The 17,315-nt window shown below is 32.9% G+C and overlaps 1 protein-coding gene across 1 annotated transcript; it reads right to left on the reverse strand.

Annotated features, from left to right (window-relative positions):
• Positions 1-9,064: 9,064 nt before the first annotated feature.
• On the reverse strand, positions 9,065-16,419 carry Bet1 (Bet1 golgi vesicular membrane trafficking protein). Its single transcript, XM_026391543.2, has 4 exons — positions 16,262-16,419; positions 13,136-13,260; positions 10,800-10,856; positions 9,065-9,225 (listed from the first exon to the last, which is right to left on the reverse strand). The coding sequence occupies exons 1-4, from the start codon at positions 16,278-16,280 to the stop codon at positions 9,070-9,072; spliced, it is 357 nt and encodes a 118-aa protein (XP_026247328.1). The 5' UTR covers positions 16,281-16,419; the 3' UTR covers positions 9,065-9,069.
• Positions 16,420-17,315: the final 896 nt, after the last annotated feature.

Consider the following 17,315-nt stretch of genomic DNA (forward strand, 5'->3'; position numbering starts at 1 on the left):
TCATTTATATATTTATACCCTATCTGTAAAACAAACCCTAACCCTAAATATAACACTGTATAGATATATGAAATCATTTATATTTATAGATTTAATATATATTTTTCATATGTATTCATATATATACTCATATAAACATATATATATGCTCATATCCTAACCCTAGCCCTAATTCAACTAATAAATTTAGTCCTAACCCTAACTATACCCCTAGCAATAAAACTATTTATATGTAAAGCTTATATATTTATATAGATTTTTATATATATTTTAACAGATATATTCATATGTATCATATATATTCATACTCTTACCTGAACCCTTATCCTACCATTAAACACTAACACTACCTCTAAATCTCAATCAAATTATTATAAAACCATGTACAGGGCTGGGGTTGTGGCTCAGTGGTAGAGCACTGGCCTAGCATGTGTGAGGCACTGAGTTTGAACCTCAGCACCACATATAAAAAAGTTAAAAAAAAATAAAGTTCCATCAACAACTAAAAAATATTTTTTAAAAATAAATAAAACCATGTATATTTATATGAATATTGATATATATGAACTTGAATATTTATATATTCACATATATATCCATATACATGTTTGTATATATTCATTAGTATATCCATACCTTATGTATAAAACAAACTGCAATCATACACATAGCACTAAATTTGTATATAAAAACATGTATTTATATAGGTTTACTTATATATTTTCACATATTTTCATGTATACTTTCATTTATATTGGTATATATACTCATAACCTAACCTTAACCTTAATCCAACCCATAAATTAGTCCTAATACACTACCCCCAAACCTGAATCTAGTCCTATATAAACTATATAATATTTATAAGAATATTGATATATATTTTGACATGTATATTTATATATTCACATATACACATATCTTATTTTAAAACAAATCAATTTCATAAATCTAACTGTAAAACTATCCATTATGAAACCATGTATATATTTATATTTTTCACATATATTTATATATACTCAAATATATTGATATACATGTTTATATCCTAACAATGACCATATCTATATGCATAAAATTAGTCAAAACCCCAAGAATACCCCGAACCATAAACATTTTTATGTATAAAACATTATATATTTATATATTAATAAATATTTTGACATATATATTTATATATTCACATATATATTTTTATATATTCATATCCTATCTTTAAACCAAACAGTAGCCATGCAGTAAATACTAAACCTAACCCTAACCCTATCCATGCAAGTACCATTAAACCTGTCCAGGTATAAAGCCATATATATTTATATTTTTTTCATATAGTTTCACTTATATTCCTATATATATGAGCATATATATATGCTCATATTATATATATATATATATGTATATATACATATATATATATATATATATTAACCCTAACTAAACCCTACCTCTAAATGTATTTCTAATCCTAGTACTAATCCTAAACCTCAATCTGCTTATATATAAAACATATATAAATATTTATATATATTTTGACATGAATATTAATATATGTATATTTATATATGCATATTCATATATATTTATGTATTCATTTATGTTTTCATACTGTACTTTAAACTAAATCATAACAATACACCTAACTCCCAAACTATCCATATATGAAACCATGTTTATTTATATATAGATTTTCATGTATATTTTTACATGTACATTTATATATACACTCATATATATTGATACGTATGTTCATATCTTAACCCTAACTCTAATCTACCTATAAACTTATTCCTAACCCCAAAAAATGGCTTCAAGTTTAAAATATGTATATATAAAATCACATATATTTGTAAGAATATTCATATGTATTTTCACATGTATATTTACATATTCACATATATATTTATATATTCATATATATATTTATTTATTTTTATTTTCTTACTTTTTTTCATAAAAAGTATACTCTAATGAAAAAAGTATTATGAGTTTAGAGAATAAAGAATACAACATTATGATAAAAAGAGCTACTTATCTGAAAATTAACACTTCTAAGCTCTAATAGATATGATTGAAAGTTACACAAAGGGGACTGGATACATCAACAATCATAATAGATTCTGAACCTATTTTTTTATTTATTCTTCTTAGTTATACATGACAGTAGAGTCTATTGTGTCATATTTATACAAAATGGAGTACATCTGACTGTACTTAGGATCTCAGTTTTGTGGTTGTACATGATATGCAGTTTGACTGTGGTGTATTTATGTATATACTTTGAAAGTGAAGTCGGATTCATTCTACTGTCTTTCATATTCCTGAACCCCCTCCCTTCTCTTCAGTCTGCTTTTTCTAATCTACTGGAGGAGTTCTATTCCCCTTGCCCACATTGTGTGTTAGCCTTCTCATTTCAGAATATTTGACTTTTGATTTTTTGGGATTGGCTTATTTCACTTAGCATAATAGTCTCTAGATCTATCGATTCATTGGCAAATATCATAAAGTCATTTTTTTGTGGCTGAGTAATGTTCCATTGGTTATATACCACATTTTCTCTATCCATTCATCTGCTGAAGGGTACCTAAGTTGGTTAAATATCTTAGTTATTGTGAATTTTGTACTATAAGCATTGATGTGGCTGTGTCACTGTAGTTTGCTGATTTTAAGATCTTTGGGTATACACTGTTGAGTGGGATAGCTGGGTCAAATGGTGATTCTATTCCAGTTTTTCTGAGGAATCTCCATACTACTCTCCAAAGTGGTTGTAGCCCCACAAGCAATGTATGAGTGTGCCCTTTTCCCCACATCCTTACCATCATTTATTGTTACTTGTATTCTTGATTGTTGCCATTCTGACTGTAATGAGATGGAATCTCAGTGTAGTTTTAATTTGCATTCCTATAATAGATAGAGATGTTGTATTTCTTCTCCTGTAAAATATCCACTCAGTTCCTTTGTCCATTTATTGATTGGGTTGCTTGTTTGTTTTTTTGGTTTTAAGTAATTTGAATTCTTTATATATTCTAAAAATTAATGAGGTCCAAGTGGCAAAGATTTTTCTCCCATTTCGTATTTCTTCACACTCTTATTTCTTTTGCTAGAAACTTTTTAGTTTGATGCCATCCCATTGGTTGACTATTGATTTTATTTCTTACACTTTAGAGGTCTTATTAAGGAAGTCAGTTCTTGAGCCAATATGTTGGAGTACTGGGCCTGCCATTTTGAAGAAGTTTTAATCTAATAATATGGATCTCTTTAACAGATATCATCAGAATATATTTATACTTCATTGTTTTATGTATGTGTGAACAAACCACTTGTTATTAAAGTTTTTAACAATTTAAAATAATTTAAATATAAAATATATGGATATGAAATTAGAATGTTAAAGGGAGACTTTTAAAGAAACTTAAGCATCAAATTTATCTCTACGCAAACTAAAGCATTTTACTCAATATTTTTTTCTGAAATAGTTAACACCGAAAGTTTCTAAAAACCTTTCTCACATAATACTAATGATCCAGTTTGCTCGAAAGTAAGTTTATCTTATATGCTTTAAAGCAAATAGATTATTAAATAGTGCAGAAAACTTAATATAGTACCAGCTTTTAGGACTATTTATTCATTAATGAGATAAAATTGAAAAAATAAAAGAATAATTATGTTCTTTTAAAATGTTAAAAAAGTTTTTATTATATATCAACATCTGCTTTTATGAATTTTCTAAATGTTGTTTTGTTATTTTTCTTTGCTCATTTCAAAATTCACTGTAGACATCAAAGATTACAAAATACTAATAAAGTCAGATTCAGTTGTCTCCATTCACAGGAATCACAGTGATCACAGATATTTGAAAAAACACAGCAGAAACTTTTTACATTCAATTGTATGACACTGAGGCTTGTTTAAATTTTCAAAGTTGAATTAGTTTTGAAAAAAAATTAAGCATTAATTTTTAAGTGCCATAAAGACTTTGTACTTAGATTTAAAACAGAGAATGTAGTTGTAGTTTGAATTATCCTTTAGTTGATAAAGTTATAAATGATTTACTGAGCTTCTATGAATTTTAAAGTCTCACCCTAACATATACTTGCTCTGTTTTGTCAGAAACATTTTATATATATTTCTGTTGATTTTGAAGATTAAAAAAAGTTAGGCTTGGACTTGGCACAAGCACATCTCTTCATTTTTCATGGTAGTACTTCAAAGGCTGGTGAAAAGTTCTTTTAAAAAGGCAAACAGGTTTGTGTGGAGCTGAACTCCTGGGCCAAGACAATTGCCGAAGTAAGGATATGCACAGAAAGAAAGCAATATTGAAGCAGGCCACAGACCCCCACCCAGAAGACTTTTACCATAATTAAGCAGAAACTTCCACCGTATTTGTGGCATGTAAGTTCCTCTTAGCCTTTCAGAAAGCTTTTTATCAGCAAAAACTTCTGGAGAAGGGCATTGTAGTTGATAGTTTCCTCTTTTTGTAAATGCCAGGTTTGAAGAAAAAAAAAAACTTGTTAAACCTCTCTGGTCTAGAGGATAGAACAAAAAGCACTTGTCATGTGAACCTCCTAGTCCTCCCCTGCACTGGGTATAAAGTTCAAAGAATTTCTAGATTCATTGTTCAGAGGAAGAAGTTTTAGAAGGTAGCCCGTTCTGAACCCTGCAGCCAAAAAACCTGCTTCCTGAAAATTCCTCAGGTGTCCAGCCTCTTCTGTCCTACTTTAGTATAAAATTCATAGAATGATCCTGCATGAATGCTTAAACATTTGACAAGAGGAAAAATCAGGAAGAAAACCAAAATACTAATAACCTCTAACTTTTTCTTATATTGTTATTATATAATATTTGAACTACCAGGACATGGAAGGTCAATATATGTAGCAAGAGTTTACCCATACAAACAGAGTTGGCACATAAAATGTACAAATCAACTTCTAAGTGTCCATTGCCTTTGGAAAACATTATTCTGAAGTTAATTTATCTGTTTAATTTCATGTCTCTTGGGTTTTATCTATTACAATTTGTTGAGTTTTTAATCACAATTTTAGGGGAACAAATAACTTTTATATTTTTTTAAAAAAGAATATTGATTATCAATACAACAAGGACACTGGAGCTAGTTATACCAGCTCATGAGAGCCAACTGTGCATGGACTTTCACAATGCTGTGTCCAAGGATGTCACTTTGGTACTTGAAATCCAGTGTAATATGAGTATTTATGCCAGGGAAATATAAAATTACTATAGATCAAGGCTCTTCCAGACCCCTCACCCACCCTGAGAACTGGTTTATCACTATACCATTGAATATAAATACATAATAAAGGGAAATAAAATGTTCAGAGTAAAAATCTATCACTTCAATTATGAAAACATCTGAGAAGCTTTTTGTTTCTACAGAGCAGATAACAGAATATTAATGTGATTCTTATCAAAAGCAACTATGGTTTATTAAAATACTATCGAAGAATGTTCATCAGACAGATCAAATAGATAAGAATATCTATTGGCTGTTAAAACACTGTGAAACCCTAATAATTAATGGTAGGGTACTAGTGTAGTGATAAAATATTGGTTGGAACAAAATACATATACCTTAGAGAGACCCTATTACATTCAATTACAGTGGATAGTAGATACCCCCATAGGTAGAAAACTTTCTCTCCCTTCAAACCTTTGCCTCTAGAAAGTCAAAAGCTCTGTTGTTCTCATTATAATAACCCAAACAAGTCAAATAAGCTTAAAAACTGTAGGTTTTTTAAAAAACTAGTTCCATTAGTTCCATTGAGGAGACACACACACACACACACACACACACACACACACACACACAATCTAAATAAATAAAATTCCAGAAATTATAAAACTTTCCTAGAAAAGACAAACAGCTGCTTTTATTTCTGGCAGTGTAATGAGGAGAAAGCAGCCAAAATTCCAGCTGCTATGTACAGGCTATTGTTAACAGATAAGAATTCCCAAATACCCCAATCACAATGACAACAACTACCATTGAGCATCCATTCTAAAGCTTTTTCAAGTATTATTTCATTCATCATAACCTTCATGACTATATTACCACTATCTTTACACAATTTTAATTCCTGTTTTTCAGGGAGTTATTGAGATAGAGAGGTTATCAGCCCAAAGTCAGAATGTGAATGGTAGAGCCAGGTTTTGTGCACAGACAATAGCTTTCAGTCTTCCCTCGAGATGCTATTCTGCTTCCCAGTAAATTGTTGAAGTTCACTCATCAGTAATGGCAATAAATGAACCTAAACTAAGCACTTTTTCAACTTTCTCTCAAAGAAGTAAATTCAACAGTTAATTTGAAATGAAAGAGCATTGAAAAAATTAGGAAAACTTGTTTATCTTATAGAACCAGAACTTTTTATGGATGCAAGTGCTTCAAAGTTCTGATACCTAAAATATTGCATATTTCTCTTAGATTTGACATCTATTACCAGCTCAAGTAATATTGAAGAATTAACTTGAATGCTAATTCCAATTCTATCAATAATATGTGTAATTCTCCCTTTTCTCATTGTAGAAAAACATGCCTGTGATTCAATTATTTGCAAGTGTGTTTGGCACACTTCCAAGGTTTAATTGCTAGTGAAATGAAGTGACTAGATGTTTCTGGGAAAACCTGGATATCTGCAATTTTTATAAATTTTTTTATGAATTTGTTTTACCATTTAAAATACAGAATATGTAGTGCTCCATCCAGGACCCAAACACCTGCAAGCTTAACTCTTGAAAAAACATTATATGAGTATCTTATTTATTCAATTATTACAATCAACTTCTCAGAAACCTAGTTCTTTACAGAATTAGCAATGGGCTTAAAAATGATTATAAAGGATTAGAACTTTTTCATATTTGATATTTCCCCCAAATCTTATTTCTGGAAATACCTTTTCCTGGGAGTCCCTAAACAGAAGGAAGAAGAATGCTGGCAGAAGGATCCATCTTGGAGCAAAGACAGGCCAGTGCTTTCAAAAGAGTTCCCTGCCTATCAGAATTTTAGCAATAACAGTGATGTAGAGGAGTGATATGAAATGCCAAATTCCTTGCAGTTCTTAAAAAAAAAATCAAAAAAGAAATACTGATCCCTGCAGTAATAAGAACCACTTTTTCATCACTCTAAGCCCCTTTCACTGAAATCTTTACCTCCCTGATGACAATATCTGACTTTTCCATAAAATAGTAAACTTATAATCCTGAAATTCACCCTTCTCTTGAAATCACTGATTTTCCTAAGACTTTGATCTTTTCTATTTCCATTAGTGATTTTCTTGTGTTTTCATCTTCCAATAATTTTCTTTGGGCTTCTGTTCATTCCATTTTTTGCGAATTTGACTATTGATAGATTTGAGTATTCCCTGAGCTCTGGTATAACATAATTGTTACAGAGAACACAGTTAAAATTTTCTTGAACCAATGAGTCATGCTCCTGATAGAAATTACTCACTTGGGTAATTCAAAGCCTGAAACCAACCTATTATCTTGCCCTTAAAATAACTCCCTTTTCTGACATTTAATTTCTGTTAATGATAGTGAGTACTAGCATTTATAAAGTATGGAAATTATTATCATTTATTGATTGTCATGTCAGGCATTTTCTCTGTTATCTCATCTACTTTTCACAACAATCCGATGTAATAAGTAATGCTATGAAGAAACTGAGGTTGAAAGCACAGAGTAATTGAAGGGAAGGAGAGCTGAATGCAAGGCTTCTAACTCAAACAGTGTCTTATTCCCACTCCTTAGCCTTGCTTAACCTAACCTCTCTCAGTCTGGGGTTTAGACCAGTGAAATACAGGTCCAAATGATGACAAATGCAATCAGAAAAAAATAGGACTCAAATTGATAGGTCATGAGGGATAGCCTAAACAATTGAAAATTCAGTAAAACCAAAATGACATTCATAAATAAAAAACATAAAGAAATAAAGAGATCTTTAATTGCATAAGATTTGCCTTATTTCTTTGAAGCAAGTTCTGACATAATTCAATGTTAACTGCCTGATTTTGTTCATCAAGAACATAAAAGAGATTTAAAGATGCATCCAAGTCAATTAATATATTTCAATACAAAATTTATTTTTGAAACCTCCAAAGTAGTAGCAATACAGAGTATTTGATAATATTTTAGTATTTCTTTTTTACTTAACAATCCACCTTTGTGTTTAGCTTTCTATAAACAAATGCACTGGATTAATATTCCTCTTAACTCTTGAGTTCAATGCTGAGTATTTTCAATGTTTTGAGCACATAATAAAGCAGAGACAATTAATTTTCTTGAACATTTTATTTCTACCCAGAGCTCAGCAATCACTTAACTTCACATTATTCTGTCACAAATGATAATCAAATGGCCTGCCTAACTAGCTAAAATCATAAAACTACCATAAACCAAGTCAATGGAATTTATGTTAATATAAAACAATAACTATGTTGATACACAGGTAGATTAGGCCCTACCAGACATATGCCCAATTAACAAGCTTTATTAAAGAAGGAAGTCCTAGACAGAAAGGAAAGAAGAGTAATTTGATGAAAAATTAAGATTATAGGTAAAAAGAACTTAAGTCTCCAATTGTAACCAAATGAAGGAGAAAAGGGGTATATATTACCCCAGTTGATGACAGCTGAGAAATATATAACTACCATCCCATCACAGACTGGCTTACTACCCTAAGAGCTGGTAATCAGGCTCTGCAGGCATTTTACTACTTTCCCACTATTTCTTATGTGGAACATAAACCTCCATTTATGATAACAACAGGATATTAATCTGACAACTAGCAAACAATGGGAAAAAAAGGTTGGTAGAGCAACACTGATTTTAGGCCATCTCAATACCCCTGAAAATAGGGGTTAAATGAGTCAATAAGAAACAGTATTCAAAGAGCACTGTATTATCTAATGTGATTTATAAAACAAGCAAAATTCAGTAATCTTCAATGGAAAAGGTCTAATATTTCAAAATTAGGAATGTTGCGATGCTGATTTTTATCAAAGTGGAACTTCATCCTATTAGTTGGAACAAATTCCAAACTCAGGCTTACTTGCATCACCTCAGTTTAATAATCCCATAAATGACAAAAAAGACAAACAATGAAAACAACATCATATAGCACAGCAGCTTGGTTTGGCTCCCTCTGGATAAAATCTTCAGTTTTCCCATAGTTTTACCTAGAAATCCAGTTGTAGAATCAAATTGTGAATCCTATGAGAGAGAAGAGAAAAAGTAATACTTAGGTTCTATTATTCTACATGTGCACATTCAAGTAATTGAATACACTGTTATTAGTGTATATTTTCAATGACAGTTTTTGTGTTTAATCAGTTCAAGAGCCTGCTTATAACCCTGGGTAATCAGCCTGATTACTCCATGCAAAATAAAGCAGTTCTCTCAAAGAATAAAAAGCTCTTTCATTACCCAATAGACATTTTTAAAAGTCCCACAGAGTAATTAAAAAACTCAAACTATTTAAGCCTTATTTCAATTATGTGGATTAAAAATCACTAACAATAAAACAAACATTGTTAAAAATAGTAACAAAGGTTTGTGGACTATCTTACAGGATTTTCCCATTATTCGTTATAGCTTTGCTTTCCAGGGTCAAATAGGTAACCGCAACCCAGTAGAAGAAAGCATTCAAGGTTTAATATGGTTAGTGGCTAAATGTTTAATTTTAATATGGTTAGCAATTAAGATTCTTTTGTTTAGATAACTGACTTTGAAGTACAGTAGAGTGTACTAAGTATTAAGAGAATATCATGCATAGGGAATAGGACGTGGAAAGGACAATAAATATGTGTGAAGAAAAACAACTCTATTCAAATGGCTGGAAAAGTCCTTAAGATCAGAGTAGGTATAGATAAGAAATATTACACTTCCACTGAAGTCTTAATGTCCTCAGATGAAAAATCCCTGACATAATTAAAAGACTTTTTTGCATACCTCAGTATCCATGTGTCTCATGCACTTAAAAACTTATGGTTCTTCACTGGAGTTATGCATCAGGATCTCTGGTGATGCTCTTTACAAAACCATATGCCTAGTTCCCTCCCCTTAAAATTTTGAAGCAGTTTACTTAGTGTGAGAAATAGATACGCATTTACAAGGAGTTCTCTAAGTGGTTCTAGCATGAAGCTAAGGAAGAACACCACTTTCAATGTCATATTAATTTTTGAATAGTGCAATTTTAAAATCATGTGGAGAAACAATGGAAGGTTCAAAGAAGTTTGACATCCAAAAAAAGGCATTAACAAATGAAAGAAGGCTCTAATAAGAAAATATATGTGTTGCTGAGCCTTTTTAGACAAGAGATAAAGGGCTTTGGGCTATTCAAATCTATGAGGACTTTGTTCAGTAGTGAGCCTTAGAAAATTTGAGCAAAATAAATAAGTTTCCATTAAGTGGAAACATTTGGTTGGTTGGATATAAAGTGCTTTTGGATTGCATGGTTAATAAATTACTAGCTGTCGTTACCCATAGAGATTTCTAAGACTACTCAAAACAGTCATTTGTCTTACGTCTTTAATATTGTTTCTAAACACAGGGCTAAAGAAACATTAGCTTCCACCTCTCTTCCTACTTATGTATTTGTAAGATGAAAATACAAAAATAAATCATAGCTATTATAAACTGATTAGATACAAATGAATGGTAATACAGAACTTATGATCTCTAGATCTCTTTCAAACAGGACAAAAATTAAAATATTGTTCCTGATTAATAGACTAAATTTAGAATATTAAATCAAATTTCTTAAAGTTAGAATCATAACCACTTACCATTTCAGCTAATAGCTTATTTTGACTTTTAACTTCATGGCCTATTTCAATGGAAAGCTATAAAGAAGAAAACATACACATTATTACTCATATAATGGTACTCAATTGTTATAAAGTAAAAATAACAATACTATTTAAGCATATACTTTTTCTCAGATTTCACTGGATTCTAGAAAAACATAGTACACTCTTCTCATACTTTGTCCACTAAAATTAATGGAAAAGAAATTTAATCTTTCTACTGGTAATTATGGACATTTTCTATTTCATTCTGATTTCATTACAATATTCAATTCTATGTTTTAATTTTGGTATATTATTCTCTGGCTTTCTTATTCTTCATTGTTTTGTTTTCTACTTTATTCACACAAAAGCATTTACCTATATATTTGAAAAGATATACAAGTACCTATATAAGCAATTTAAATCCAGACATAAGTATTCAATGTTTTCTAATGAAACATGACATTGCTTTGAATATGTCTAAACTGACTATTTTGACTTTTTAAATATTTTTTCATTATAATATAATAATAAATTGGGGAAAATGTTACATGTTAATATTATCTAAATCCTAAAGCTATGCAGAAAAGAGCCCAAGCCTACATAAAATAGCACAAGTAATTTCAGCTGCCATGTAAACCAAAATCTAACACTTTTACACAACAAATTCATCAAGGGATTCACTTTTGAGATATTTGAATAAATACAATCAACTACTAAATATTTGGCAAACCATCATAAGTACTGTTTTCAATTTAATTGGAAAGCATGTGGGATAATATTGATCTAAAACCATATTTAGAATTCTAAAGATCAGAACACGAACCTTCCCCTCAAATTTAACAAATCAAAACTTATAAAGCTAGATGGCCCAAATCACCCAACTATTTTCAACAAATGCCATTCATGTCAAGAAAAGAAATTTCCAGGACACACAGCTTTCTTCTAATAAGGAATCTTAATTATTAACATTAGAGTTTTGTTTATTTTGTATAAACTATTTAATTCTTATGCCCTTTCACATGTTATATTTTCTAAATTATTAACATCATACAGTATTATTAGGTTCTATGATCAACTTCTTTTGATTTAATATAACTTTGAAAACAATACTCTGTTTCAAAATATGATAGTCTCCAGGCTGAATATGATTTGATTTTCCCAAAGATTATATGGAAACACCAATTAAGTTTTGGTAACATGGGTTTCTACTGAATGCTTTAGAAGCATATAACATGTTTATTGCAATGAAGAATCAAACACATATACTATTAACATTTTTGTCTAATTACTTTATTCAATACAAATTTACACAATTAATATCAGTCATAAGGAATTACTCTAGTTTCTATGTGGAATAAAAAAGAAAATACAAAAAAAAAAAAAAACCCTACACTCAGGTAAATTTCTTTTACACAGAAATAATACCAAAGCAAATCATTATGCAATAAACGCTACAGAAATACGTTCATAAGGAAAAGAGTGATTAGCTAAAGCAATAAAGTAGGGTCTTTCAAGAAAAGCACAGCTTTAGTCAACATAGGAAGAAGAGGATGACATGGCAAAGAGTTGGCATGATCAAAGATATGGGATGGAATGGCAACAGCATACAGAAGACACAAAGAGCACTCTCATTTTTCTGGCAGAAAATATATGTGGATTCTGGATGTTCAAGAAGTCAGAAAAGTTGGGAGCCCATATTTGAAGGACCTATTCAGTCAAGGTAAAGAGTGTGAACTTTATTTGGTAAATCACAGAAGTCACCAAAGACATTTCGGAGCTCAGAATGCAATTTTAAAAATACAAAGATTATTCTGGCAACAGTATGTAGCTGAGGTCAGAATAGAGGTTAAGAGATTCTCCCAATGACTCACCTTGGAAACAAGGGCTAGTATTAGAAAGAGAGAAACAGGAAAACAGAGATAGAAACACAAGAAAGCATATGACTCAGTGACTGAAATGACATTCAAAGGCAGAAACAAGAAAGACTTTGATTTTTTATCTTAGGAGACTAGAAAAACGAGAAGAGCTACTGGGGGGGTGGAAGATGGTTGAGACATTACTGCAGAATATATATAGTATTTTTCATATTTTAATACAAAACATAGCCAGAGTTTAAAAAAATATTGAAAATATCATATCTTTGGATTTGTCACATTTTCTAACCTACTTAAAGAGGCTAAATTTTGAGTGCTTTTTGACTTTGCTAAACCACAGTATTTGAATAACCATCTTCCTCAGTAGATACCAATAAAAAGTATAGTTTATAAGTATGTGATATATGTGTACAAACATACCAATCAAAATGTACACCATGTTAACAAGATACTTACAGATTTTATAGCAGTTACTTTGCTTCTAAGACTCTCGGTGAGTCTCTCATTCTCTTCTTCACAGGCACTGTACCCACTGTGAGAATAGCCATGGTTCCCATAGTTGCCAGAAAGTGCTCCTTCACCTGCAAGGACAAGAGTCACAAGGTTAGTATAGTAAACCAAAAGCCACTTTTGAAAGTTTAATAGGAAAGAACCGAAAAAGACCCCTTGAGGGCGTTGCAGACCACATATGTCTATAATATTCATACTCCAAGTAAATTTTTAAAATTTAGAAACAGAGATCAAACCAATTCTTTCCATTATTTCTCTTAAATAAAGAACATTCAGTTCACTTCAATACATATTTATTAATCACTTACTGATTATTCAGAAGACACTAAAATAGGCACTGATATACAAGGATATTGGCACACATTTCATGCTTATTAGAAATATGTTTTAATAAAAGATCTAAAAGCAGTTACATTAACTACTCATTGAAGAAATCTAGTTTTGAAGGAAAGGAAGAAAGCATAGTGGGAAAGAAACTCTTGGCAGATGGATGGTGTTTTACCAGCATCTCTTTCCCTGAATGGGAAAGAGTCAAGGGGTGAAGGGGAATAAGGAACACAAGCTGAAGTCCTAGGAGAGGGAATAACTTACGGAGAATATTAGTTGAGAGTTCTGTGGCATTTCATTCATTCTTCAACAAATATTTGAGCTATATGTCAGATCAACTACTCTTTTCAGGTGCTCCTTCTATAGAACGTATCTTCTAGGGGATGGCACTAGGAATACAGTCCCCACCACCCTAATAAGGTACTTGGTATTCATCAGGCAAACAACAGGTACAGTGAGCCTTAGAGAGTGAATGCAACATAAATGTGTTGGGGGGTTGAAACAGGAAAGCATGGTTGAGGGTGTTATCTAACCACATTTTTAAAAAGTTGATGTCATCAGTTTCCTCAGTAAAGGAAGAAAGGGGGCTACTTGGTGCTCATTTGAATGGTGATCATTTGAAATAAAAAGTAAAGAGAATAATGAAGAGAAATGACCAGGACTGCTCAGGACTACTAGGAGGTTAAAACCAACCTGGTTGCCACAATATGTTGTAATGGTTTCATGCCTCCCAGATGTGTGACCTTTTTATAGAAGAACTCAATCGCCTGAATTAACCCTTGAAAAGCCACACTGTTAGACTGATCTAGAGCTGGAGGTATTCAACACGGGGGCTAGAGAAAAACAGAGTCCCAAAAGTTTGAGATTGCTTGCCAAAAGAATGGTTGAAGCATATATATGTATTATGAGAACTCTGTCCATGAGATTCTAATTTAATTGGTCTGAGCTGGGATCCAGACAACAACACTTTAAAAACTTCCCAGGTAATTCTAGTGTACAGTTGGGCTGAGAACTACCATTTCTCAAGTCTATTTCTTGAAATTTAGGAAGACAAAAAAAAATACATTCAAATGGGCAATAGTCTACTAATGATGTAAACCCATGTGCCCTAGGAGTTGTGCAAAAACCTCCACAATGTGGTCTCATATCCCCTACTTCAATCAAACTAGTTTAATCATCATAATCTCTTGATTATGATGTAGTTCTAGTACAAACCTTTTTTAAAAATTTTGGTCACCCTCCCATCTGGAACTTACTTCTCCCACTCTCCACTAATCAAAGTCTAGTTGAAATTCCGATGTTTCCACAAAGTACATAGTGATCCATCTCTGCAATCTTGGAAACATTCACTGTCTGCAGAACTGGTATTTGGATGTTTAGCTACCACTTTTGTACCATAATTTATCTTTGTACATAGTCCTACTCCCCAGCTAGGTTGGAAAGCTTTGGGGAGCATAAACAAGGTGACAAATGACTATGTAGTTAAAGCTTACTTAATTACACAATAAATGTTTGTTGTTCAAAATCAGTTCTTTTTCACTTTAATGACCTGGACCACTTTTTTATTTTATTTTGTCTTCTCTTTTTAGAGATTGATCCTATGGGCACTTAAGCACTGAGCCACATCCCCAGCCCCCCACTTTTTTTTTTTTTCTTTTGAGACAGGGTCTTGCTAAGTTGCTGAGGCTGGCCTCCAACTAGCGATTCCTTTGCCTCAAGCCTCCCAAATCACTGGGATTATAGACATGTGCCACCATGCCTGTCTTGGACCACTTTCTATGATCCAAGTATTCATAAAAATGCATAAAAACCTGTTTCTCACAGTACAATTTATTAATCAATGAAGATGTCTACATGTATTGGCAACTTGCACTGACTTTAAATAGCCAACCTTCAGAAAACGCTATTGTTTTTCCCTTTTCCATCTTACAATGAGAATGGTAACATCTTTTTAAAAATATCTCAGGTATTTTTTCCTCAAATATTTCAGAGTATTTTTTCCTACTCTGATTAAGTAGTTTTTTTTTTTTTAAAGCCACTTAATAGAGAGCTTAGGACCAGAAAATGCTGTTAATAGCTGTGTGTTATCATAAGGGTCCATTAAATCTGCTTGTGCTTTTGACTTATTCCTGCTGCTTAGTATGCTGGCTTCCTTAATTCACAGTCAAGAACAATGTGAACTTATTAAATCCTTATCACGTTTTACTTACTGCCATTACAGTGGAACAACGTTCAGGTAAGAAACTTTCTACGTAAAAATCGCCTTTGACCCAGATCTTACATACCAGTGCCTTGAATAATAATGACACGTACATTTACCTTTGTAACTCACTGTTTCCAACATAATCAGTAGTGTGCTTAGCACGCAACACTCACTCTTTATTGAACAGAGAAAGAGAAACCAGAGTCAGGCTTAGGGAAACTGAGCAGTTTCCATAATCACTACTTAGAGACAAAAAAAAAAAAAACACTACTGAGTTGGCACTTGTACATAACCCAGCTCCAGATCTACTCCCTCTAACCTACCATCCAAACTTGGTCTGAATTGGACTTAAGAAACTCCCTGGGATCTGGGACAAATTACGTGTTTCCACTCGGACTGCCTCCAAAGATTACCTTCAAACACTCACTTTTAGGCCCCAATGCCAATGACAGGAGACCCGTCGAGACTCTCCCACAGCCCTATGCCTCCCAGCAAGGCTGTTTCTGGGGTCCCCAAACTTTGAACCTCAGCTCTCTTCTTACCCAGGCCTGCACGCCTCATCCTGCCAGAGGAAGGAGAGAAAGGCGAGCGAGGGAGATGTGGGTAGGAAAGGGCCGGAGTCACCCGGACCTCGTCTTCAGTCCCAGGGGCCCAAGCAACACCAACTTCTTGCCCCAAAGCGCCACGACATCAGTGGAGCCTAAACACCGCGCTGGATGATGGCGTCAGTCGCGCGCTTATTGGTACCCTGCGAGAAGGGTATTGCATGGCATTCTGGGAATTGTAGTTCGCGGGCGACTAGGACTGTGTGGAGGGGGGCGTGGCGCGAACTCGTTTCCAGGAGCGGGCGGGTTTCCGGAAGAGCAGCTGCAGAACGCGGCCCAGGTTCCAATTTTTGGGTTTCCGTGGCTGCACGGCCCGCAGAGCCTTGATTTCAGAAGTTAGAGGGCAAAATTTAACCCTCAGAATCTTCCCTGATTCAACCTACTCCCTTTGATGCCCAGAGTCAGATTAGGGGAAGTAAAGAAAAACTTTGTCCGGGTTTCTTATTTTACAAACAGGTAATCTGTAGGGATAGAAGAGAATAGCCCATTTGTGCCTGATCACAAGAAGGGACCTAAGGACAGGACCCTTGCACTTCCACTTAGAACTTTTTTTTTTTTTTAACATGCACGAAAGATATTGAAATATTGCTCGCATCTAGCAGTGTGTCAGATTTGGGGTTTAAAAGCTTGATGGGCGCCACGAGTAGAGTGGTGCTGATATAGGAGTTAACCTGAGAATTTTGTTTTATTGTACCATACGATTTGTCGTGAGGATGTGATGAAATCATGGTTTTTGGGGGAAAAAAAAAATCTGGCTGTGTTTATGCACAGCCCACTTTGACAGTTTGCTCTTGCTGCTTTATGATAGTGGAATTGAAAGGAAAGTGACCACAACACTAGGAGCGACCAAGGGATCTTTATTACAACAGTGAGAAAGAGTAGAAAAGAGAGAGAGAGAAAAGAAATAAAGAGCAAGAGAGCGTGAGAAGGAGAGAGAGAGAGAGAGAGTGAAAGCGAGAGAAGAGCAAGAGAGAGGCAAGAGAGGGAAAGC

The sequence above is a fragment of the Urocitellus parryii genome, chromosome 3 (genome assembly GCF_045843805.1).
Source record: "Urocitellus parryii isolate mUroPar1 chromosome 3, mUroPar1.hap1, whole genome shotgun sequence".
Taxonomy (NCBI): Eukaryota; Metazoa; Chordata; class Mammalia; order Rodentia; family Sciuridae; genus Urocitellus; species Urocitellus parryii.